This window comes from Silene latifolia, chromosome 7 (assembly GCF_048544455.1).
Source record: "Silene latifolia isolate original U9 population chromosome 7, ASM4854445v1, whole genome shotgun sequence".
In the NCBI taxonomy this organism is placed as follows: Eukaryota; Viridiplantae; Streptophyta; class Magnoliopsida; order Caryophyllales; family Caryophyllaceae; genus Silene; species Silene latifolia.
The window spans coordinates 121,595,193-121,621,787 of NC_133532.1; the positions used below are offsets into that span (position 1 = coordinate 121,595,193).

Consider the following 26,595-nt stretch of genomic DNA (forward strand, 5'->3'; position numbering starts at 1 on the left):
GCCGAGTTCTGTTTCCTGGCGGACTTGTCAGACCGTGACCTATTGTTATCACGGCGTCTTTCATCGGACCGTGGCCCATTATTGTCACGGCGTCCTTCATCCGGTTGTCCTCCCGCGCTCTCCTTTTTCGAGGGTTCGGCCTCGCTGGGCCTACCCGGGTTTTGTGATAGTCCTCCACCTTAATGGCTTGATCGCCAACTTTCGGCGGCGTCAAGGTCGGGCCGCCGCACTTGATGAGCTCGTTTTTAAGGCTCCCCTTGGGAGGCCTTTCATCGATCGAAGGCCGCCGATTCGGGATTAATCTCCCGAATCTGTGAACCTCGCGTCGAACCTCTTCACATAGCTTCGCAGACTCGCCGCCCTCCCGTCTGATAGTCAGGAGATCCGATGTCTCTACGGCCTTTCTCTTATTGCAAGAGTACTGGGCTAAGAAGGCGTCCCTTAGATCGGCGTAACAGTATACCGAGCCATCGGGCAGTCCCTTGTACCAACTTTGAGCCATCCCATGCAAGGTCGTTGGGAAGACTCGGCACCAGACCTCGTTGGGTTGCTCCCACACCGACATGTACGACTCGAAGGTTTCGGCGTGGTCGGTGGGGTCGCTATCTCCTTTGTATGTGAGCGCCGGCAACTTCAGCTTGGTTGGCACGGCGGTTTCAAGGACATAGGCACTGAGGGGCTGTCTGACCACATGTCGAACGACACGCGGCGATCGGCTCCTCGCATTCTTAGTCCGGCTTCTCTCCTCGTAGCGAGAAGGACTTCTCCTCCGACTTTGGTGAGTCGGGCTTCTTCTCCAACTCTGGCGAGTTGGGCTTCTTTCGCTCCTCCGGGGTGTGCCTCGTTTGTGCCGCGGCGACGCGGTCCTCTCATGAGTGCGAGAAGGACTTAGGTCTACCACGACCACTTTGGGCTCCTCCGGTGTCTTGACAGGGTCAGCTTCGCCTAATGCTCCGTTCAAGTTTCTTGGAGTCACATTTTGGGCCCTGGTCTCCTGGACGGTTTCCACCGCTCTTGTCGGCGTGACAGTGTGAGCCGGCGTACTCCCAATTAGGTCCAGGAGCATCTTCAGTTTTGCTGCATCAACCACGTGTCCCATAATGGTGACCTGGTCGGCGGGCAGCGGTGTATCCAGCATATTTGGCATCCCGAATTCCGGTTGGATTACCCCGCCGGTGGAGGGCTGCGCAACTCCAGAATTTTGGAAGGTATCATCTTGGTGTAACTCGGTTTTGTCGCTTACGAATACCTCTTGTTGTTTTGACATCTTCTTAGCTTTTGGGGTGGGTTTTTTGTGTTTATTTTTTGTTTGGGAATGAATGTGACTAGCTTCTAGTGTCTTTTCCCCACAGACGGCGCCAATTGTTCCGGGTTTAATTCCAGAGCAAGTATTGTTACCACCCGTGGCTTGTAGAATGGCGTCTTTGCTTGAATCCTCCTTGCGGTCTCCTGAAACGATGAACAAACTGAGGGCTCGGCTTTGGCCGAGCGTACTCACTCCGACGCCCAAGTCAGTAAACTTAGAGAGGTAAGTTATTGCTTGGCTTAGTGCATATATTGTAGAGAGATAAGGAAGATATTACCAGATGAATAGTGATTCTTAGGTTAAATTATGGATCCTTTCCTCAATGAAGGTTGAGGAGTATTTATAGACTTTCACCTTTTGTCACGTAGTGGCCAAGTGGCTAGCAGGTGGAAAGACCGTTCTGCCCTCGGCCGATGGACCCGTGGCAGGCCGGCCGAGGGTCTTGGATGTGAGTACGCGGATATGTGCCCCGGCTGGCCAGTTGCCAGGCCGAGACCCAGGTGACAGGCCGATGGACTGCATCGGCTAGACTGTCTAAGTCGTTGACTTTGCTGTGGATATCTTTGACCTTGCTCAATATGTTGACTCGGTCAGCGGTGCAGAATATGCCCCATCAACAAGAATAGCCTGCAAACCCCATATACTAGGTAAGCCCCTTGAGAGTGACAGGCTCGAAGTTTATAAGGCATAGACTCGGGCTATAAATACTCTACAAGATTGCTCTTGTTGAGACTTGAACCTGAGTTTCATGGGAATCACCCAAGTTTTAATCATTAGACTCCACCCTTGGGGACCCAATGCGCACCTAAGTGTATATACTCTGTTTTCGTTGTGTTTATTTATACTTGTTCTTGAGTACAATATCTATGTTAGAAAATGCAATTTAGACAATTAGCAATGTAGCAAAAGAAGTTGGTATATAACATTCAAATTTGAATATTGGCTTGGGATCGCCTCAAATTTAACCAAGCTTGATTTGGCCGAGTTAGGGGTGACAACGAGCTGAGCCGGGCCCAAGCTTGGCTTTGCTCGACTTGTGCTCATGAAGAAAAACGGGAGTTCGAGTCGATCTCGAGCTTCCCCGAGCTTGAAAAAATTGAGCTCATTACCACGCTCGCGAGCTTTAACTCGAGCTCAAGCCGAGTCTATATATAATTGTTAAGCTATTATCTTTTTTTTTTTTCTTTCGCTAGGTTCAATAAGAGGGTTCAGAGATTATATATAAAAATATTGAGCAAATCAATGAAAACATTTGATATAGTTATACAAAGATATAATAATGGTAAATATTTTTAAAAATTAAGAGCAAGATATTTACTTATAACACAAATTCGAGCCGCTCACGAGCTTTTCTAGCCGAGTCAACGCTTGGTTGGCTTCACTCTTTAAGTTATTGAGCCGAGTCAAGCTCGAGTTGCTCGCGAGCTGTCTCGTCTCATTATCAGCCGTAGACCGAGCTCATTCCGAAGGCTTAAATAATTTACACCCCTAGGCTGATCAATTGAGAAAGTTTAGTTTTTTTTCCCCATTTTTAACCCTTACGCGGTTGTCTCTTGCCTTTCGCCATTGTTGTTTATTACACAAAAACTTGGGTCATTTTCCTTTTTTAAAATTCCTAGTCGCCATTGTTTTATTTTTTAAATTCCTGTCGTGAATTCCAGCAACTTGTAACGTTGACAATTAGTTTGCAACAACCATTTTAAGATATAGTTATAACTTGCAGATCTAACTCAAGCATTGCTGACTTTGTTGTATCAAGGAAATACACACACACACAACAACAACAACAACAAAAATTAAAAGAAGGCATAATGAATAATTCTTCAATGATTGTCCATAGCCCGCCTTCATCCACATCCCCGGCTGAAGCGTCTATCATGAAACCTCCAACGAATGCAAGAATTAAGATGCAGCCTGAAGTGTACGAGGCTGCAGAAAGCGGATCTGTGGACCAACTGTGGGTGTTTGATAACTGGAAACAGGAGAAAACTGCAACGGGGAACAACGTCCTCCACGTCCACATAGGCATGCCGCTGATGATTCGTAGAGGTGTTCTGACTCTGCCTCATCACCTGAACATGTCCTTCATCCGACATGTTATTGATGAAACATCACAGAATTCTGCGGTGTTGCAGAGTAATGATAAGGGGGACACCCCCTTGCACTTTGCTGCTAGATTTGGGCACACAGATGCTGTGAAAATGTTACTTACACGGCCCGAGTTGGTTAATGCAGGGCTGTTAGATAAAGCCAACAATGCCAAGGATACGGCCTTACATGATGCTACTCGGGCAGGTCATGCTGATATCATCATGTTGCTGGTCGAAGCTGGTGAAGAGAATTCCCTACATCTTATGCCAAATAATTTGGGTGAAACTCCTCTTTTTCTTGCTGCTGAGAGAGGATGCTTCAAATCGTTTATTGCCATTGTCGGACATACAAGTCTCGCTACCCTCGAGCATAAAGGTCCTTGTGGCCAAACCGCCCTTCACCTCGCTGTCCTGTGGGGTAACCAAGGTTAGTAATTCTCTATTTGTTTCATCAGTTTTTTTGCCGTTTGTTGAGTTTGTGCTTTGATTCTGTAATCTGAAAACTCCTCACATATTAATAAAACTCTCTCCCTTCTGCCATGTGGACGTAGCTAACACATGGTTAATGAACCACGTAAATCTGTGCGTTGCTTTCTTTATTGTTCTTTGTTTGTCTTTCTTGCTTCTGTTATAACACCGTTCAATTAACATTTCTAACACCACTTTAATTTAATTTAATGATTGCAACAGATATTGTGGATCGGATTCTGGAAATTGATACGAGTAGTTTGCTAATAAGAGTTAAGAACGATCAGGGGCAAACCCCACTCCACTGTTGCGCGGCTCAGAATGTCAAGGAACAACGTATGATTCTAAGAGCTCTTCTAGATCAAGATGATAAGTACAATTCAGCGGCATACATCCAAGACAATGAGGGCCGAACACCCCTTCGCATTGCGACTCTAAACTCAAACTTTAATGGAGCAAAGATATTGATACGTTCGTACCCAGACTGTATCGAGATAGTGGACAACAAAGGACAGAATATGGTGCATCTTGCAGCAAATTTAGGATGCATCGATAAATTTAGACTATTTCTAAGAAAGGCGCCTAAGTGTGACAAGCTCATCAACGAGAAAGACGATGAAGGGAATACCCCTTTGCATCTTCTTGTTGCCACTGCACCCTATCTTTCCATCACGGGGGTAAAATTCTTGTTGACACGGCAAAGAAATCTGGATGTGAGGGCATTCAACAACAAGAATTTAACCGCAGGCGATATCATTGCTGCTAAAGACGGTCTTCTACCTCTTGTAAGTCTATCAGAGTTATAACCTGAGACATATATATTATTATTTTAGAATATCAATTTGTTAAATTCATAAGAGTCCGGTATCAAACACCTTGACCACTTGTTTAAGAGAGGAAAGCCTCTATTCCGCACACTAGGAATAGCGGATGACTCTAATATTGCAGGAATAATGACTCTCATATCATTAGACCTGCCCAGATTTTTCTTTTGGAGCCTCATATTTCCGGTGCCATGTCATTTTTCTCCAGTGAGAAATTGACCCGGAAATCTTGTGTTGGGCTTAATTGCACATCAGTTATAACTTATGGGGTGGATTTGCACCAAAAGAAAGAGATGGGGTTAAATTGCACATATTGGCATACGTTTGAGACTTATTTGTCACTTTCCCGACACCTGGCCTATTCACATGAATTACAACTTCCCATGAACTATTGATAAGAAAAACTTTGTGCATTAATCTGTTACATTGGTATTTGGTAGGATGCATCCACGCGAAACAGGAGAACATCATTAATCCCAGAGGGCAAGCGCATAATCCCGGACGTCAGTAAAACTGAGGTTGCTGAAACAACAAACACAATGAACAATAATGTAGTATTACAAAACAAAGGCAGTTCGGAAATAGAAGACCGAATAAGTCGATACAAAAAAATGGAAGAGACTCATCTAGTAGTAGCTGCCCTCATTGCAACAGTGTCATTCGCTGCGGCTTTTACACTGCCTGGTGGGTTTGATCAATCTCCTGGGGAAAATATAGGATTGGCTCTGCTTGCAAAAAAGACTTCTTTCATGGTGTTTCTGGTTTCGGATACTATAGCCTTTACTATGTCCAGCATTGCAGTGATCTGTTATTTTTCAATGGCAAGTAGAAGTAAAAGTAAAAGCAATCTGAAAGGTGTTGAAACACTTTCTATGGTGGCTTATGCATTTACTACAATTTCGCTCGGTGCTTTGATGCTAACATTTGTGACAGGAGTATATACAATGGTTTCTCGATCCAGTGGACTTACTTCGACCGTCATAGTCATCTCTTTGTATTACTTCATACTCTATCTGGGTCTATGTGTCGGATCGTGGAGGGCGTTATGGGCTTGTAGTCAGAGATTCTAAATTTCTTAACATCGGAATTCTTTAAAGAGAAGATTTCAATGGGTTCTTAATATCGGACATTCCTAACAAAATGAGCTCATAGCCTTTTTCATGTAATAAGTTCTGTTTCTTGCGAAATAATTTTGCATTTGAATGAAAGACAACTACTTTGTTCGAGTAAAAGCTCAGCTATTATCTTGTAATGTTTGTTTTGATTTTGGAGTGTTGTAATATTTTTATTAAGAAAACAAATATACATTTGATTGAGTAATTGCAAGCTTCAAATACTGTGAGTTGTGACACCTGAAGAAGAACACTAAATTTTTCTACTCTTTTGCTAATTGTCTAAATCAATGTAATGGACAGCAGCAACATATTCATTAAGCGCGTTTGTAAACAATTATTGACACGATTTTAATTACATAAATTCTTATATAAGGCGATTTCATGGACAAATAATCACGTGTATAAACAAGAACATTGACAGACTCAATCCCTAGATTCAGGTTTATACTTTATACTAGTATGATGATACATATATATATACATGAGTATTTTTAGTCATACAGGAGCGCTCTTCTGGGATTCTGTTCTCCGTTTGTTCCATTCATCCCGGAAACCTTGCTTAAATAGAATCAAGTAGCAGACGAGTGACACGAAGAGGATGATCGAGATGACATTATTAAGAAATGAAGATACAACAGCAGATACTCCTGTCTGGAATGCCAGCATCAACGCAAACAATGAAATCGAGCTTAGAAACTCTGCAGTCATTGATAATCTTAGAACAGTTGCAGCATCCTTTTCTCCTGCAATTGTGAAGTAACACATTACAGCAAGACTTGACAGCGTAAAGGCTATTGTGTCCCATATCATAAACTGAGCGAACACAGGCTTCTTAGTCAGCACTGCCATGCCTATATTATTATCTCCGGGAGTTTGATCAAATCCACCTGGCACTGTAAATCCAGCTGCGAATGACACAGTTACTATTAATGCTGCAACAACCAGTCGAGTTTCTCCTGATTTTCGGAGATGGCTCACTCCTTCTTCTTCTTCTCCTTTTACCCTGGTTGCATTCTCTTGTCTGTTGTTGATTGTCTCTTCACTTTCGCCATACTGTGTTCGTTCATCTCCATTGTTTGTTCGCCTTCCCCACGGGAGTGTCTTGCTTAGTTTCGTGAATTGAGTCTAAAATTAAATATACAGCAGATAAGGGCATTTTAGTTGAGCAGCGCAACAGTGAAGTGGGGTTTGACCACGGTCGTTCTGAATCCTGATTAGGGAACCACTATTGGCTACTTCAAGTATCTGGTCAACAATATCTGATGCATTCAAATTAAGAGCTGTTAGATATTAACAGCGGCATTCAACAAAGACTGAGTTTAGTAAATTTTGGTTATTTTACGAAGTTACCTTTGTTCCCGTACAGGACTGCAGAGTGAAGAGCGGTTTGACCGCAAGGACCTCTGTGTGCTAGGGCAGCAAGATCAGTAAGTCCAACAATGGCGCCAAATGACTTGGTATACCCTCTCTCAGCAGCAAGGAAAAGAGGAGTCTCACCAAACTTATTAGGCATATGGTCGAGAACAAGCGCAAGTTCAGAAGCTTGTTCAATCAGCATCCTTATGATTATAGCATGACCGACCCTAGCTGCATCATGTAAAACCGTGTCCATGTCGTTGTTAGCTTTATTCAAGACCCCGACCACCTCAGCCCGTTTTAGAAACTCTTGAACAGCATCAGTATGACCAAGCCGGACAGCTAGGTGTAATGGGGTGTCTCCTTTGTCATTTGCCTCCAACAACGCTGAATCGTCTACTGTTTCATCCAAAACATATCGGATGAACCGCAAGTTTACGTTCTCTGTTAAACTACCATTGACATTCGCAAGTCGCTTCCCAACATGAACATGGAGGACATTATTTCCAGTTGGAGTTTTCTGATGTTTCCAATTAAGCCATCGTAATTTCTCGACATTCCCGTCTTCTGCAGCCAGGTATACGTCACGCTCCATGCCACGTCTACCATTAGTACTTGCTGCTGATACCATCTGTTCATTGTCATTTGTTTGTGGATCGTTTCGAGAAGAGGAGGAAGAGAGTTGAATTAAGTTATCAGCCATTATTGTTTGCTTGTGTCAAAGTGTTGTTTGTGTTTGGTTCACAAATTATATGTTTCCTTATCTTTAGGGGCAGGATATTAACTACCAAGAGACTTGCGTTGAATTGTCTTATTTTGTACAAGTGAATGGCAGGGACTGGTTTGCAAATTTAGAAATTTGTGGAGTTCAAGTTCAATTTTGAACTCATCCTGTATTACCGTCTTCAGGAGTCCTAGTGGCCTAGTCCTAGGGTCAACTGGGGCGGGGTGGGGCGGGCTGTTAGGGCCGGGTTATCATATGGTTTAACAAAATTTGTGTCTGAGTGAGTCAATTCGGGTTCGGGTTATTTTCGAGACGGTTATTATCGAACACATATTAAATAACCTTCCTAGAATACGAAACCCAAATCAATCTGAATTAAAATAAAATTGAACTTAATTCACTATACACGAATGATACTTGAACTGAATACACCGAAGCCGATAATAACTAAACCGGTTTATCTGAATAAAAATTATTTATTTGGTCATAAAAATACTCTACTCCACTTAAAGCCTTTTAGCAGCTAAGGAATCTCAAAGTTAATTGTGTAAGGTGATAATTTATGCGTTATTAACTTATTTCGTAGTACTTGGCAAATTCTTTATAGTAATATTAAGGATGTGAAATTAGATCTTCATTTCTTCGATGAAGTGATAATTAAACACTGCTTTCGTGAAGCCAACAAGGTTGCTGACTTTATGCTTCTATTGGATATGAATGTCCAACTCTTTCAAAGTGGTTTCAAAGTGGTTTGAAAGTCAGTGACTTCAACTTACCTCACTCATTCAAAAGGATGAAATAGGTTGATCTTACATTCTTACCCCAGAGAATCAATCTAGTTATTTTACGTTATCACAAAAAAAAAAACTGTTCATTGATTCTTCTTTATTTATTAAATACTCCTAAACATCGTCGACAAATTACTAAAGGATGTTGATTTTCAAGATGTAAGTGGTTACCACTTGAATAACCCTACTCGAGCTCGACCTCCACCCGTATTGACCCGGTGTTGAAATGTTTTGATCTTAGGACTAGTACGTTTTCGCTTGTGAATTATCCCGATTTGGATGGTTATGATTTTGGTAAGATGACGACAAGTTTGAGAAATTTACGCGGCTGTTTTTGCTTGCTTGTGAGTTACAATAAGCATAAGGTTGACCCGGATAAGTTCATTGGTAACCCGTTTGACAACCGTCAGTTTATATACGCGGATATGTGGGAATTGAAAGACTGTAAGTGGGTTAAGCTGTTTAGGGTTCGAAAGGAGGAGATTAATAAGGATTGTATGTATCTTAGGCTTGTTACTTACTCGAAAGATGAGAAAAGTGTGTTGCTTGAGGTTGATGGTATTTGGTTTGTTTGGTATGATTTGGTGATTAAAAGGATTGAGAGAGTTCCGGTTCAAGGGTTGCGAGCTGAGGATTCGCCTTATCTGGCTTTTACCTATGTGGAGAGCCTTGTTTCTGCTGTGAATAACAAGGTGGTGTCGGAGAAGGAAGGAACTTGGCCTAAGAAGACCACTGACATGTAAAACTATATTATTTGCTACTATATTATGTTTAACATGTTTCGTCATGAATGGTTTGGATGAATTGCAGGAGTCTTATAGACAGTTCCTTTCGTAGTTTTGTGTTTCTATGAATTGCAGGAGTCTTGTAGACAGTTCCTTTCGCAGTTTTGTGCTTCTATGAATTGGAGGAGTTTTGTGTGTTTATGTTGTTATGGTTCTAGTCATACTTATAGATCAAATAGTTGGCTTCTTACTTTGGAATGGAATATGCTAGAATACGATATCATAGACTATACATTGTCGATGCATTTTAATATGTTTCATCAGGGTTCATAGGCAGGAGCATCGAGGCACTGAGATAATACATTACTTCTTAATTACTTGGAGTAGAAATATATTGTTTGCTGAATGTAGATCTTGTTTAACCCATACATTTTGTAATTTATACTTTGCATTTCTCCTGTTTATTGGACATTGCTATGATCTTGGAAGTTCATGGTTTTGCACATTCATCTCCTAAATTTTGTCCTTTATTTCCTCAGGTACGATTTTCTGTCTTCAGGATTCAAGCTTAAGCTGTGATAATTGAAGGAACTTGAGAACTATTCTAGGTAATCAGCAATGGACTCTTTTCCTCCACGTCCCTCGTATTGTACCGACAGCTCTGGCCTCTGCATACTGCAGATTAGCTGAGACAGTCATGTGTTGTTGTCAACTTGAGTGAGTTTGAACTTACTGACTTTAGCCCCGGATCGTTTGTAATCTGCAGGACTTATGAGGTAATTACTCTGTTTTCCAGGAGAACAGTGCTGCATACACTAATTAGCGGGCGATTGCACTTGGGCTACGGTGGCTACATCGTGTGCTACACCAGGTGTCAATTTTATTTTGTCGCTTTTTTTTTGGAAGACTTCTCGATAGAGATTTGTTTTTCAGATAAGTACTCTGTAGACGTAATTAGTATTCCGTAACTTGGAATTCATTTAGCTGCATTGCCTAATGGCATGGTACTCGTAGTACGATCTTGTTTGTAGAGAATTTGACATCTGAAACCATGAATCTCTGTGGGTTCTGGTTGTTTATTATGGCATTAGTAGATGATGTGGCATTAGTAGATCCTAATTTGTTGTGACAGACCTAATTACAAGTTTTCAGAAGGGTTAACCGGCTTATGCACAATTGATCTCAACATGATGTGGCATTAGTAGATCCTAATTTGTGGATAGTAAAAGTCTTGGGATTTTTTTCACTTATTTTTTCAACAGTCTAGGGTAAATTGGTGTTGAGTGTTGACTCAAGTGTTGTGGAATTATACCAGTGTATAATCCCTCGCCGAGGGTGCTCTCACGAACATGTAAACGGCTGGTCAAGAAGGTGCATTGGCATTTGTTAGGAATGTAAGTCTCTGTTTCTGCAGTATTATATGACTTTTATCGTCGTTAAATTATTTCTCTTTGTATAATCGACGGTCGTATGATATGAGATCGGCTGAAAAGAAGAGTAGTTCAACATGCTAGAAAATTAGCATTGGAAAGTACAGTGTTTTTGTAGTATGTAAATTTGGAATGACGATTTTATCGTCGTAAAATTATTTCCTCTTTGTTATTTCCGGTTGGAGTTTTCCGGTGTTTCCAGTTGAGCCATCGTAGTTTCTCGACTTTGCCATTTTTTTGTAGCGAGGTATACGTCAAGCTCCATTCCGCGTCTACTATTCATAGTTACTGCTGCTACCAGCTCCTCATTACCATTTGATTGAGTTATTTGTTTGCTTGTATCAAAGTGTTGTTTTGTTTACAAAATTATTTGTTTCCTAATATTAAGGAATAGGATAGTAAATACAGGAGATTTGAGTTGAATTGTCATTGACTCCGTTTGTTCTCTCGTCCACACAAGATAAGCAGCTCCAAGACTTAATAAGTTGTCTTATTTTTGCACTAGTCAATGGCAGGGACTGATTTGCAAATTTAAAATTTGAGAGGTTCATGTGCAATTTAGAACTCATCCAGACTAGATCCCTCTACTAAATTGTGAAACCTAACCCCTTCACTTTTTCTTGATAAGGTAAATTGTAGTAATTGACTCCCTTACCTTTCGCGAAAGGTGAAATGAAATCCTTAAGTAATTTTCTGGCCAATTTCTCACTGGAATTTCAATTTCGCATCCTTGGTTATAAGCAAAAACCAATTTTATAAAAATTGCCAATTTATTATGATTCAAATTGTATGGAGGAGTGATATTGAGACGAGACAACGTAACTCCCGAGCAACACGAGCTTATCTCGGTCGAAGTTCGGTTAAAGCTCGGCTTGTGAGCGGCCCGAATACTCATCCGACTCGAAAAGCTTGTGAGCGGCCCGAACTTCTGTGATTATGTAAGATATTGCTAATATTTTATGAAAATATTTTAACATGGTTATATCTTTGTACTACACGTATCGAATGTCTGCCAAATATTTTTACATATCACTGTCGAACCTTGTTATTGAAAATAATAATCAAATATCGGAAGAAAAAAAATGTGTTTCGTGTCATGCTGGTGAAATGGAATAGCGGTGCTGGCACGGCTAATGACATGCGTCATTTTGTGCCGTGGTTTAGGCATTGTCCGACTCCGGATTGTATGTTTTCTTAGTCAAAGGGGGGTTTATAGTTGGATTTTCCCGGGCCGGTTCTTCTCTTTCCACACAAGCTAAGCCACTCGAAAGCTTATTTTCACCGGTCTTGCTTCTCAGTACGTACTAATTATTGCACCAGTGTATTGAAATTTGGCCAAGCTTAATCGCTCATATGAACTAATTTGTACTGTTTTAGATCAGGCATAGTAGCATTCATTGAAAGTCTCTCGAAAGTTCCAATTTCTACATTCTTTGAAAAAATTTATGGCAGACAAATTTAGATTTTATAAGATCACGATTTTAGCGTTGATATGATGAGCACCCACATCTCATATAACTTACCGACTAATCCCAAACCCCTAAGGCAACAATTGGGGCCACGATTAGATGTTAAAACCTCATTGAAAGGAGAGTCAAATCACAACCCATGCATTTTTTTTGGCATCAAACAGTTCTTATCACCGTGTAAACTTGGCAAACCTGACCCGACTCGAATCACCCAACTTGAATATCTCACCAAAGTGTTTATTATTGCATATGGACCCTTGTCTCCAAATAAATTTGTAATAATACACTGAAAATGACCCGAAGAGCTACTAAAGATCGTCTACACTTTTACTAATTATCGTCGACATTTAATGTAAATTTCCATGTTTGCCCTCCATAACACAACTAAATTTCCGTCTCAATTTCCGTCTCACTAAAATCTCTCTAAAAAAAACAGTGGGTTTTGCAATTAACACAATTCAATTTCCGTCTCACTAAAATCTCTCCAAAAAAAAGACGGTTTCTCAAAAAAAAAAGAGCGGGTTTTGTAATTAACAACATGAACGAGAACGATTTTAATAACGATTTCAACAATGAAGCTAGTAAAGGGCGAGTTTACGATTTAATTTTGTTTCAAATTTATGTTTTATTAGCGATCGATTCCCGAATTAGGATAGATGCCTTGATTTGAGACGGAATTAGGATATATTTGTTGACGGAATTAGTCAAAAATGAATTCGAAAAAAAAAATTATACAAAATGGGCTGGACGAAGAACTTTTTCGTCCAAACCCAGACCCGGACAAAAAGTTCCTTCGTCCAGTATGGGTCTTGGACGAAGAACTTTTTCGTCTGGGCCTGGATCTGGATGAAAAAGTTCTTCGTCCAAGACCCATACTGGACGAAGGAACTTTTTGTTTGGGTCTGGGTTTGGACGAAAAAGTTCTTCGTCCAGCCCATTTTGTATATATTTTTTTTTCCATCTTTTTTAGTTTTCATATGTTGTATTATTATTATTTTTTTTATTCTTTCCGACTCGTTTTGTTTTTTTATAAAAGAATTAATTATTATTAACTAATTTATCGAAATGCGTGCGCAGGTGTATAACGATAATATCGTTGTGAAATGGTGATTTTTGGAGAAAATGAAAAATATAAGGGGGAGTGTGAGGAAGGGGTAGTTTAGGAAGTTTATTAATAATTGTCGACGGTAATTAGTAATGTGTCGACGATCTTTAGTAGGCATGACTTGATCCGGCCCGAGTTCTTACAAACCCCTGAAATTAAATTGATCCGTCCCCAACTCGACTCGATTGACCCATTTAAGAGATCTAACCTAAACCTATGGTGAAATTGAAATAACAGTCTGAAGATCAAAACCCCAAAAATGGCGACACCATATCTACCATTAGAACTCATCACAGAGATCCTCACAAAACTTCCTGTAAAATCCCTTCATCGTTTCAAATGTGTTTCAAAAACATGGAATTCCATAATCACTTCTTCAAAGTTCATCAAACAACATCTTCATCAAACCCTAATCTCTAACACCAACAACAATATCCTCTTCATCTCTAAGAACTCCATCCTCTCCTCCGCCATATCCGCTGTCAAACTCCGCTTCGATATCGTAAACCATCCTCTAAATAACATCCCTCACCGTCCCCCTGTCAAAATAGTCGAAGGCGTCCATGGTCTATTCCTCATTGTTGACTCCTCTAAGAAAACCGTGTGTTTATTCAACCCGTCAAAAAAACGCAACGTTTAGTCCCTCCTGCTCCGTCACATAAGCCGGCTCGTGATTTTGGGATTGCCGAGGTCTTCGGGTTTGGGTATGACAGTATTACGGATGATTACAAGGTTGTTAGGTTGGTTGAGTGCGAAAGTTCGGGTTTGTGTAGGGAGACGTCTGTTTATAGTATGCGGAATGACTTGTGGGAATCAGTTAATTCTGAGACGTCCGTTTCATATACTCTTCAGCAGATCAATGCTGTTGCTGTTGATGAGATACTGTATTTTGTCGCGATTTCGAAGGATCGTAAGCCGGTGTTAAAATGTTTTGATCTTAGGACTAGTACGTTTTCGCTTGTGGATTATCCCGAGTTGGATAGTTATAACTTCGGTAACATGTCAATGAGTTGGAGAAATTTACGCGGGTGCTTGTGCTTGCTTGTGAATTACCAAAAGGATGTGGTTGACCCGGTTAAGGCCAAGTGCGGCCCGTTTCTGTACTCGGATGTTTGGGAATTGAACGTGTGTGGGAAGAAAGAGTCGTGGATTAAAGTGTTTAGGATTCGAAAGAATGAAATTCGTAAGCATTGTAATAGGTATGTTAGGCTTGTTACTTACTCGAAAGATATGAAGAGTGTGTTGGTTGAGGTAGATGGTATTTGGTATGGTTGGTATGATTTGGTGAGTAAAAGGATTGAGAGAGTTCCGGTTCAAGGGTTGCGGGTTGAGGATTCACCTTATCTGGCTTATACCTATGTGGAGAGCCTTGTTTCGGTTGTGAATAACAAGGTGGTGTCTACTATTCAGTGAACAGTGCTCCATGCCGCGTCTACTATTCATAGTTGGTGCTGCTACCAGCTCCTCATTACCATTTGATTTGAGTTATTTGTTTGCTTGTGTCAAAGTGTTGTTTTGTTTACAAAATTATTTGTTTCCTAATATGGTCATTAATAATAGTTGTCTTATTTTGCACCAGCCAATGGCATGGCAGGGACTGATTTGCAAATTTGAAATTTGAGGACTTCAAGTGCAATTTAGAACTCATCAAGATCAGACCCCTCTACTTTGGAGTAATTGACCTTTTACCTTTTACGAAAGGTGAAATTAAATTTTTTGTAATTTTCTGGCCAATTTCTTACCAGAATTTCAATTTTTTTTTTTTTTTTTTTTTTTGACAATAATAAACTGATTATATTAAAGAAAACAAACACGTGTACATGTAGTTAGCTTGTAGCCAGGCTTACAGACCAGTGAGGATAAAGTACAAACAAAGCACGGATTTCTCGAAAGGAATTCCGCACACTAATTGGTACTGGCAAAGATCTTGCCAGAACTGAAGATAGTTTACAACAAGTAACCTGAAAACAAACAGAACTAAGCCCCACAGACTGAGCATACCGCATAGCCAATAGAAGAGCTCTAGTAGAGGCGTCAAAAGATGATCTTGCTCGTACGACATTCGATTTGGAATACCCCAAAACAGAATTAGAGATACAGCAGGTGAAACAAATCGTTGTTGAGACTCGGCGTATTGAGATAGAGATTATGACCGCATCTTCTTAAAGTAATGGTTGGCCTGAAACAAGGTAAGGCGAAAAAAACACAGAAGGGGAGTTCAACAGTGAAGAGCGAACCTCGGATAATTGAATATGTGAGTGAAGCAGATCATCAATAAGGCGACAAGTGAACGCGGGATCAACAATACGGTTCCGAAAGATCACTGAGTTTCGAGTAGTCCAGATGGCTTGAAGAACACAACAAAAGTAAAGCCAAAGCCACTTTTGATTAGGTACCATTGATTGACGATGAAGATATGATATGAAGTCTGCAATCCAAGCAGTAAAGGAGATGGAGGGGTTAGCTAAAGCATTTATCCCAAGGGCGGATGATTTCCATACATGTTGTGTAATAGAACAAGATCGAAATAAATGGTCCGTTGATTCAGGCGAAGTCCGACATAGTTGACAGTCCGGGTCAACTTGCACATTTTTTTATATCAAATTATCACTTGTTGGCATAATATTATGAGCTATCCGCCATAACATAATTGAGAACTTCGGCGAAACTCCTTTCCGCCACACATGCTTCCAAGGAAATTTATGGACAAAAGGTCGGATACATCGGGCTGCGAAGATCGTGACCAAAGGAAGAAATAGCCCGACCTTGACGAATAAGCACCATCTTCGTATATTTCCGAAAAAAGAAAGTCGTCAATGTTTGGAGCAGGAGGTTCAAGCAATAATTTCTTTTGCACAAGAAGGCGAAAAATATCGGAAGACCATGGTAGGATTCCAGTCACCCGATTCCAAAGATGAAATCGAAAAAAGATGGTGGAGCATCCGGAGTAGGGTAGATAACAGACGGGATATTACCGTTAACCCAACGACTTGACCAAATATCAATTAACTTTCCACTGCCAAGCTTCCAACAAATGCCGTTCTTAGTTGCATTAACGGCTTGACAAATGCCCGACCACACAAACGACGGTTGAGAAACACGAGACTTAACTAAAGGGATAGGCAAGTCCCGGCCATACTTCGGAACTAAATATCTTGCCAATAAATCCGTTGGATGTGAATGAATATGCCAGAAATTCTTAAGAAGCAAGGCTTGACTCAATAGATGAGTGTTTTTTATGCCTAGACCACCATATTCCTTTGGTGCTTGCAGAACATTTTGCGAAAGCCAGTGAATAGAATGTTTATTCCAATCATTTCGCCACCGTAAAGCCACAAGCGTGGCATCAATCTTACGACGATACGAGAGGGACGGTACCGAGGAGAAAACATGATTCAGAGAAGCGAGCAAGATTGCCGAAATAATGATCAATTTACACGGTTGTCTGAGATGGAGAGCAGACCAGGGTACAATGCGAGTAGTAATTTTATCAATAAAAGGATGAAACAGCTCAGACCTTTTACGAGGGATATCAATAGGAACTCCCAAATAAGTACCAAAGGTGAGAACATGATTCATCTTCAAAATAGAAGTCAAATGCGCTCGGTAATCCTCAGGTGCATTCGGGCTGAATTTAATAAAGGATTTATTAAGGTTTATCATTTGTCCCGAAGCAGACTCAAATTTCTTGAACAGAACCCGCAAAGTCGCAAAGGACGAAGGAGTAGCTTTGCAACAAAGAAGTGCATCATCCGCATAAAACATGTGTGAAAGAGTTGGGGCATATCGCGAAATCTTGAGGCCGGTTAAGGAGCCCGTTTTTTCAGCTTTGATTAGCTGCCGCGACAGAACCTCCATACACATAATAAAAAGATAGGGAGACAGCGGATCCCCTTGCCGAAGACCACAAGACGATTGGAAAGCTTCAGAAGATTCTCCATTAATAAGAACCCTGTAAGAGACCGTAGACACACATTCCCAAATAATATTTCTCCAGAAAGTTGGGAATCCCATGTGCTTCATAATCAGCATGAGGAAAGTCCAGGAAACCCGATCAAAGGCCTTGTTCATGTCAAGTTTAAGCACAGCGAAACAGTTAGTACCCTTTTTTGTCTTATTAATATAGTGCATAACTTCGTGTGCAATAAGGCAGCTATCTGTCATCAGGCGTCCAGGTACGAAAGCTTGTTGAGAATCAGATACAAGTGATGGAATCACCAACTTAAGCTTGTTTGCAAGACACTTGGACGCAATGCGGTAAATGACATTGCAAAGACTAATAAGGCGATACTGAGTAACCATCTCCGGGTGGTCCACTTTCGGAATAAGTACAATATGTGTGTGATTCCATTCCTTCAACATAATTCCAGTATTAAGAAACTGTAAAATGGCCGCAGACACGAGGTGTCCAATCTGAGGCCAAAAAACCTGATAAAAGCGGGGTGTAATACCATCTGGGCCAGGTGACTTTGAACCATCCATACCACGAAGCGCGCGTAATGTTGGGGCTGGTGTCCTTTACAGTTAGTGCAAGGACTTATAAATCTCTAAAAGGATCAAAGGGTATACTTTTGTATTATAATCAGTTGGTCCACGTTTATCAATAACGGTTGGCTTGCTAGATAAGTTTGACGTTATTGTCATTCTGATGGCGGTGATCAACGGTCCCTAAAAGTCACACCTATAGGATACGTTTGAGAGATGTGACGGTATGAAAATACAGTCATGTTGATGCCAATAATTGACTAAGCAGTTAGTCCGAGTTATTTGACTAGTAATTAGTCAAAATGCGATGTTGAGATATTTTATTTAATACGGATTAAATAAAATGGGCTAAGGCGAATTAAACAGTTAATTCGTAAATTAAATATAAACGGTTATATTTAATTAATGTATATTGAATTAATTATACAATATTGTCTTTGTCGGACATGTATTAATATGTCGGCTAATCCTTGTTACTAGACGATATATTAATAGCCGATAACCGATGACAATTTATAATAAAACCGTGTCATATACATTTAGCATTTTACGAACCGGACCACGAGTTAAAAATAAGAGAAAGTGGAAAGCCCACTCTCCCCTATTGAGGCTCACGGCCGAACCAAGCAACAAAAGGAGAGCTTTCTCTCCTTTTGCCCTAATCATTCATTTGTGAAAAATAATTAGGGTTTTGAGAAAATTACCTCACAAAATTCAGATCTCACATCTAAAGAAAACTCACATCAAGTTCTCTCAATATTGCAAGGCAATTAGAGAACACATTTCTAGCACAAGGGCATATTCTCAGACGATCTTGGGTGCAACGATTAGGAGGAAATCTCTGTTGATTTCTGTTCTTTACGCCGCACTACGAAGGACCCGAGGTTGATTCTTAATCTTTATCGTTTCATTGTTGTTTTTCGTTTATGACTATAAATTGCATATTAAATTTACGTTATAGTCCTATAATTTAAGGGTATTATACGGATATTACCCCACAAGTGGTATCAGAGCGAGGCCACGTAAATTTTCTATGTGTTTTTCATTAAACGGATTTGAATCGATAATTTTTTTTGCTTGGTAAACCGTGCGGCAGCAGCCATTTGGTCTCGCGAAATTTTTTTTTTTGCGTTTTTTTTTTGTCTTGGAACCGTGTCCAGTTTACACGGTTATGGTTGTTGTTTTGTCTTGTTTTCTTTTTGATCTTTGCATACAGTTTTTATTTAGAATGTAAATAGGTTTATATTTTGTAAATTTTAAATTGTAATTTTTGAGAAGACCAAAGATGGAGACCGGATGCTCACTCCCACTGCATGGATCAAGATGGAACATCAAGACAAGCTTCTCGGGTCCAACGGTGGATTCCAAAGTTGTTTCATGTTCTTTTTATTAGGATAGGCCACACTAGGATTTTTATTTTACGTATTGCATTCTTCCATTTATTTTTCGTAACGATAATATGCATCATATTCCGCCTAAAAACCAAACCACCTAATCATCAATATATATATATATAAAAGAGGCTTTTTTCAGGCAATTCTAGAGACTCCAACTTTATAAAATTACCTAATTAATTTTTATTTAAAATAATATTATGTATAATTATCCCAATATTTATGTATATAGTTAGTTATCCCCAATATTTGTGTAAATTCTATCTAATATTTGTGCAAATTCTATCTAATAGAGTTAGTTTTATAAGTTGATGTCCCTATAACAATATCAAATAACAATATAATATATGATCAATTAGTAAGAGTAGAGGAATTTAATATGGCTTCAAATACGTACATAACATTACATATATAAAAACATGGAAAGGAATTTGTTCTATTCCTGTTTGAGTCGTGTGTTGGGATGTAAATAATCAAGGGTTTTTGTGTCTGCCTCTGCGATTATTAGGGTGTCGTGCCTTCCTTCCATCGTATCCACCGGAACTCTGATATCTGATGCATTCCAGGTTTTGGTATTCAAGCTGTAAACCCTGGTGATCCGTAAATGAGCACCTGAACTATCATATTCATCGGTGACTAACACGAGTTTGTAATCGAGATTTAGATGGTCAAACGCAAACCCGAGACGAGGATCTGGTTTCGTGTTAAGGGATAGATGGCTGTAAGGGTTAAGCACGGCGAAGTAATTACCGAAGTCAACAACAAATGCACAAAACATCCGCCTGAAGAAGCCTACGGCGGAGAACGAGAACGAGCCTTCATAACATACGAAATTTAAGAAAGAGTTGTAGAATGTACGGGAGTTGCAATTGTAGAAACTAATGTAGCTGTCATTTTGCAGGATGATGACGTCGTGGTCGTCAGAGGAGAGCGACTGGTGGTGGAGGTAGAGTTGGGCGAATTCACGAGAAGAGATTACAGCTTGAAATGATTTAGAGACGGATTTGAAGCGGACAAGGGATTTGGCGGGTAATCTTGGCAGGATTTCTTCAAATATTAGGTTCATATCCAAAGTCGCCATAGTTTTATCAGTAAGGAACCAAAAGGTTAATGAAATTTGTGTCTGCTGTTCATTTGGGAGAGGGACACTATTTTTTGAATTAAGGGATGAAATAACATGTTTATTCTTGATTATGAACAAATAAAATGAGCAATATTCGATGTTCATCTTCTGGTTTTTGTAATTTGCTGAACAAATAGGATTTTTGTAATTTCCTCCAAACCATTCACTCCGTATGAATCAACCTTGGAGGCTAAACTTGTTCGCGCTTCTGCACAACTTGCATAATTCAATAAAATCGTTTACCGATTTCAATTTGGTACATACCTTTCTTTTTTGTTTTCTTCTTTGCTACTCTTTTGATGGATTTATGGTGCTTAGTTTCATTTTTGATTATTATTGCGTGGATTATTCTATGAGCTACGACGATTGTTGGATTCATGCTACATAGTAGTATACAACATTAGTTTAATTGTGATACCGCCTCCGCGCCTCCTTATTTAATGTAATTTGGTGATGACAAGTTTTCTGGCCTCCGTAAGTGGTTACATATGTTACTACAACACCATCCACCTGCTTACATAACATATGAAATCAGTGTCCGTTTAAAGACGGACTGTTTTTTTAATGATTATAAGACATCCTTTTGACTTTTGTATACTTATATTAGTTCATATAATTGGTTCTTTTTACAACTAGAAAGAAGTTATTGAGCTCAGAAAACGCCATTGGAGTCAAAGAGTAGCCAAGATTTGGCAACGGGGAGCGAGGTGAGATTGGTGGGATTAAAGACGCGGTGAAGCCATTGCCTTTTGGAGGAAATCGAGTTGGAGTTGAGGAAGCCAATGAGGTGGTAATTAAGTAGAAGAAGATGGTGAGAAAGATGCTATGGAGCATCTTGAATATCTTGATGCAAACAAAGAGACACAAAGTGTTATTGCTTGAATAATTACGATGGGGTTTATACTATTACAAGACATCTAAGTTTCCTAATTTAGTTAAGGAAATAGGAGTACAATATTCACAACAATCACAATTAGAAAGTCTAATAATAAGGAAAGTCAGCATAAACCAAATATACTCGGTTTAAGAAATATTTCCAATAATCTAAAGGATTGACAATATCCTAAAAAAATCGTTGATTGAGTTTCATTATTAGCATAAACCAAATATACCAGGAGTATTAATTTTTTAGAACATACAAAGTTTGAATTTAGTCGGGTCAATTTGGATTCGAGCAGTATTGAATTTCTACTATTTGAATATATTTGAGGGGTCGAATTAGGCATGTCGCTCGGGTCATATACTCCATATATATGCAAAGTGTTGGTAGGTCTATTTGTATCGAACAAGCTTAGCTGAGCACAATCAAGGGGGTCACTTGGTTACTTCTTCTATTCATTTCATTTTCATACGTATTAGTACCTAGAATTCCGGCCTGATGCAAAGGATTGTCATTGCTACATCCGAACACAAAATCTTGCAACTCCTTTACTATAATCACCACTCAAATGTCCTCCCATACAATATCGCTTCTGGTGTCGAAAATCCCGTAGACTAATTGGATCTGTAACGAAATAATATGCATCTTTTTTGTAAATCACGTCATCATAGTCATTTTTTGATATTGTTCTTTTTGTTTGGACCCATTTTTGGTAGTGAGTTCGGTTTAGGGTTATAATAATAAACTAGTTTTATGGCCCGTGAATTTCACGGGATATTTTGTTTTAGTGTGATGTTTTTAGTGTTTCTAGTAATTGAGACTTTATAAAATATCAAATCACATAGTAAGATTACCTCATGAATAATTCATGATAGATCGTGTACTAAAAATACGGGCATTGACATGTTAACATAAATATCAAAGTCGATAAATTAAAGAGTGCTATTTTTTCAAAGGTAAAATGATGAAAAAAATCAACAAATACCAAAACAAAAAATACAGTTGAAAAAAAACTAAAAAACTATTACTCAGTCACGTTGATGTCGTCAATCTTACACTTAGTTTTTAATATATATATATATAGAGAGAGAGAGAGGTAAGATCTAATGAGTCCTCCTCTCAAAGTGAGTCCATAAGTCCCTCTAAGGGCCATTGGATGGCCTCAATGGATGGTTGAGATTAATTTGATTAAAGACCATTAAAAAGAAAAGGAAAAAAATGTGGATGGTTGGATTGAGATGGGTGGTTGAGATTGAAAATTACCAAAAAAAATTACCACTAATCAAATTTCTATACACTAATTAATTTTTCTTTCTCTCTCTAGCCCCTAATTAATCAGTTTTGAGTTTTAGATTTCAGAAGTGTAAATGTAATGTTGTATGAGTTTTACAAGTGTAAATGTGACGGAAATTTTGAATTTATATAATTTTAACAGTTTACAAGTGTAAATGTGATGTTTTACGAGTGTAAATGTAACATTTTAAGAGTGTAAAATTTATTTTTTGTGACGGAAATTTTGAATTTATATAATTTTAACAGTTTACAAGTGTAAATGTGAAGTTTTACGAGTGTAAATGTAACATTTTAAGAGTGTAAATTTGATTTTTTGTGACGGAAATTTTGAATTTATATAATTTTAACATTTTACAAGTGTAAATGTGAAGTTTTACGAGTGTAAATGTAACATTTTTAGAGTGTAAATTTGATTTTTTGTGACGGAAATTTTGAATTTATATAATTTTAACATTTTACAAGTGTAAATGTGAAGTTTTACGAGTGTAAATGTAATATTTTAAGAGTGTAAATTTGATTTTTTGTGACGGAAATTTTGAATTTATATAATTTTAACATTTTACAAGTGTAAATGTGAAGTTTTACGAGTGTAAATGTAACATTTTAAGAGTGTAAATTTGATTTTTTGTGACGGAAATTTTGAATTTATATAATTTTAACATTTTACAAGTGTAAATGTGAGGTTTTACGAGTGTAAATGTAACATTTTAAGAGTGTAATTTTTTTTTTTTTGTGACGGGAATTTTGAATTTATATAATTTTAACACTTTACAAGTGTAAATGTGAAGTTTTACGAGTGTAAATGTAACATTTTTAGAGTGTAAATTTGATTTTTTGGGATGGAAATTTTGAATTTTTATAATTTTAACATTTTACAAGTGTAAATGTGATGTTTTACGAGTGTAAATGTAACATTTTTAGAGTGTAAATTTGATTTTTTGTGACGGAAATTTTGAATTTACATAATTTTAACATTTTACAAGTGTAAATGTAATGTTTTACGAGTGTAAATGTGATGTTTTACGAGTGTAAATGTGACATTTTAAGAGTGTAAATTTGATTTTTAGTGACTGAAATTTTGAATTTACATAATTTGAACATTTTACAAGTGTAAATGTGATGTTTTACGAGTGTAAATGTAGTATTTTAAGAGTAAATTGGTCCTTTGAGTGTAACTTTGGTCCTTTAATTAGTCCTTTACGAGTAAAACTTTAGTCCGACTACCAAAAAACACCACCACCGTCGTCCTCCACCACCAACTCATATCCACAAAAAATATGAGTGCAAATCTATATAATTTTAACGAGTGTAAATGTAAAGATATACGAGTGTAAATGTAAAAAATATGAGTGTAAATGTACAAAATATGAGTGTAAATGTAAAGAAATGCGAGTGTAAATGTAAAGAAATAAGGGTGTAAATCTGAAAAATGCGTGTAAATGTAAAGAAATATGAGTGTAAATGTAAAGAAATACGAGTGTAAATGTAAAGAAATACGAGTGTAAATATGAGAAATGCGTGTAAATGTAAAGTAATATAAGTGTAAATGTAAAGAAATACAAGTGTAAATGTAAAGAAATATGAGTGTAAATATGAGAAGAGACAAGTGTAAATTTAAATAAAAATGAGTGTAAATGTGAGGAAATACAAGTGTAAATTTAAAGAATTAGGAGTGTAAATCTGACAAAAATGTATAGAATACGAATGTAAATCTGAAAATAAATATATTTATTAGATCTAATAATAAAAAACATGACAATATGATTATTTTTCAATAATCTATTATATATTTTTTTAGATCTAAGAATAAAATGTGGTAATTATCTTTAAACACAAATAAGAAAAAAAACAAAAAAAAATATAAAAAAAAAAAAGGAAAACGAGAAAGAGAGAAACAAATAACACACAAATACACACAAACACACAAACTAAAACCAAATAAAACAAGAAAGAGAAAAAAAAAACAAATAACACACAAACAGACAAACTAAAACCAAATAAAACGAGAAAGAGAGAAAGAGAAAAAAAAACAAAGAACACACAAACCATAACCTGCGGTTACCACCCACAAATGACGACTCTCAGATCTTTAAAAAAAAAAAAAGGAAAACGAGAAAGAGAGAAAAGTTGTGGTGGTGGAGGGCGACAGTAGCAGCCGCGGCAGAGGACGAGAGAAAGGTGGCGGTTGGCAGATCTGGGTTTTTTTTTTTTTAAATCGAGTAGAAGGTGCAGGGGAGTTTATTTGGTGGTGGTCAGTCTGATTGTGGGAGGGCGGCAGGGTTAGTTTTTGGTGGTGGCTGTGGGTGACGGAAAAGGAGGAAGGGGGTGATGTAGATCTGTTTTGGTGTTGGTTGTCGGGTAGTCGGGTTTTGGAGAATAGGTTGTCGGGTTGTGGTTGTCGGTTAGTCGGGTTGTGGTTATGTCGGTGGGTGTGGGTGGTGGAGAGGAGAGGAGATCGGGCAGTACTCGCAGTAGGTACGTGGTGGTGTGTTGGTGTTGGGGTGGGGAGGATGGTGAGTCGAGGTGATGTGGTGGTGGTGTTGAGTGGTGTCGAGGGGATACGGAGGTGGTGGAGTTGTGGGTTGGGCGGTTGGTGGTGGTAGATCTGGTATGATGGGAGGTGGTGGTGGTCGTCGTGGGGGATGGTGGCGTAAGGCTGCGTGGTGTTGTGGTCGTCGGCAGGAGAGGTGAGTCGTGGTGATGGTGGCGGGTGTGTGAGTGGTGGGTGGTGCGTCGTGATGGCGGCGGGTGTCTGAGTGGTGGGTGCTATGACGGTGGTGTATGGTGATACTGATGAGGATAAGAGGAGAATGAGGGGGAAAAAAATTTTTGATTGGTTTTGAATTTTTTGGGTTTTTAGAGAGATGAGAGAAATGTAATTGTGTGAGATGGGAGAGAAGTGAGTGGAAAATAAATGATATATAGTAAAATTAGTAGTTGATTAGTGAAGGTAGTGAGGGAAAGTGATTAATTAGCTTTAATCCCCTTCATTTAGCATTAATCCCTCTCTTTTCCCCTTCAATCTCAACCCTCCATCCTATCTTTTCAATGGCCCTTAAGAGGACTCATGGACTCAATGACTTAAGGTGGACTCACTTGATCCTTCCTCTATATATATATATATATATATATATATATATATATATATATATATATATATATATATATATATATATATATATATATATATATATATATATATATATATATATATAATTCTTTAAGCAATCCTAATATTTTACTTCTCCATATAATCTTCTTTTTCCAATGAATCGTCCTTATAAAAAAATAACTCGATAATTAGTGCGAATTAACCAACAAAACAGTGGAATTTGTTTTATACAATATTATCGTTATTAACTTAAACTTCTCTTAAATAGAGAAAGAAAGAGGGAATAGGAATGAAGTCTTAGAGATGAGTATGTTAACCTTTGAATAGGTCAACACCACAAATTTTGGTAGACCCTAAATGAGAACAAAACAAATACATACGATGAAGTTGAAAAATGTGATCAAAACTTTATACCAATGGAACTTGCACTAAAAAATAAATAAATTAGTTAATAATCTAAAACCTTAATACATTTACATTAATTGGAATAGAATCATATGAAGATTAGTGACACATTTAGTTCTACTAACAATAGGGATTAGAAGAATTTTGGTTTATAAATTTTGCCTTCCAACAAAAATATATAAACAATTAAGGATGCGTTTATGACTTTTGAGCATCATTTTTTCATTATTATTAAATTTAATATAAATATAAATATGAATCAAGGTTCATGACTTTTGAGTTTTGAGCATCATTTTTTTCATTATTATGAAATTTAATATAAACATAAATAAGGAGTAAGGAGAAATGGAATGTATAAGGTTTGCTTGATTACCAATATTTTTTATTTTTTTATTTTTTTTTACAAAATCTACTTTATACAAGAGTGGTTTAAGATATTATGGTATGTAATTAAATATGACATATAGATTATGGTAGATAGTTTGGCTTGCCTTTTAATTAGA

At 38.2% G+C, this 26,595-nt stretch overlaps 3 protein-coding genes and 1 long non-coding RNA gene across 4 annotated transcripts; 3 read left to right on the plus strand and 1 right to left on the minus strand.

The window, feature by feature from the left end:
* The first annotated feature begins 4,070 nt into the window (after positions 1-4,070).
* On the plus strand, positions 4,071-6,024 carry LOC141591334 (protein ACCELERATED CELL DEATH 6-like). The gene is made up of 2 exons (XM_074411652.1): positions 4,071-4,649; positions 5,129-6,024. The coding sequence occupies exons 1-2, from the start codon at positions 4,074-4,076 to the stop codon at positions 5,756-5,758; spliced, it is 1,206 nt and encodes a 401-aa protein (XP_074267753.1). The 5' UTR covers positions 4,071-4,073; the 3' UTR covers positions 5,759-6,024.
* A 2,863-nt stretch (positions 6,025-8,887) lies between these two features.
* LOC141591335 (uncharacterized) lies at positions 8,888-10,474 on the plus strand. Its single transcript, XR_012520812.1, has 3 exons — positions 8,888-9,410; positions 9,936-10,004; positions 10,163-10,474. It is a non-coding gene; the product is annotated as an uncharacterized LOC141591335 (long non-coding RNA).
* Positions 10,475-14,192: 3,718 nt separating this feature from the next.
* Positions 14,193-14,813, plus strand: LOC141590659 (F-box protein CPR1-like). The gene has a single exon (XM_074411230.1). It carries the CDS (start codon positions 14,193-14,195, stop codon positions 14,811-14,813), a length of 621 nt encoding a protein of 206 aa, XP_074267331.1.
* Positions 14,814-19,715: 4,902 nt separating this feature from the next.
* On the minus strand, positions 19,716-20,360 carry LOC141590660 (F-box/kelch-repeat protein At3g23880-like). The gene has a single exon (XM_074411231.1). It carries the CDS (start codon positions 20,358-20,360, stop codon positions 19,716-19,718), a length of 645 nt encoding a protein of 214 aa, XP_074267332.1.
* Positions 20,361-26,595: the final 6,235 nt, after the last annotated feature.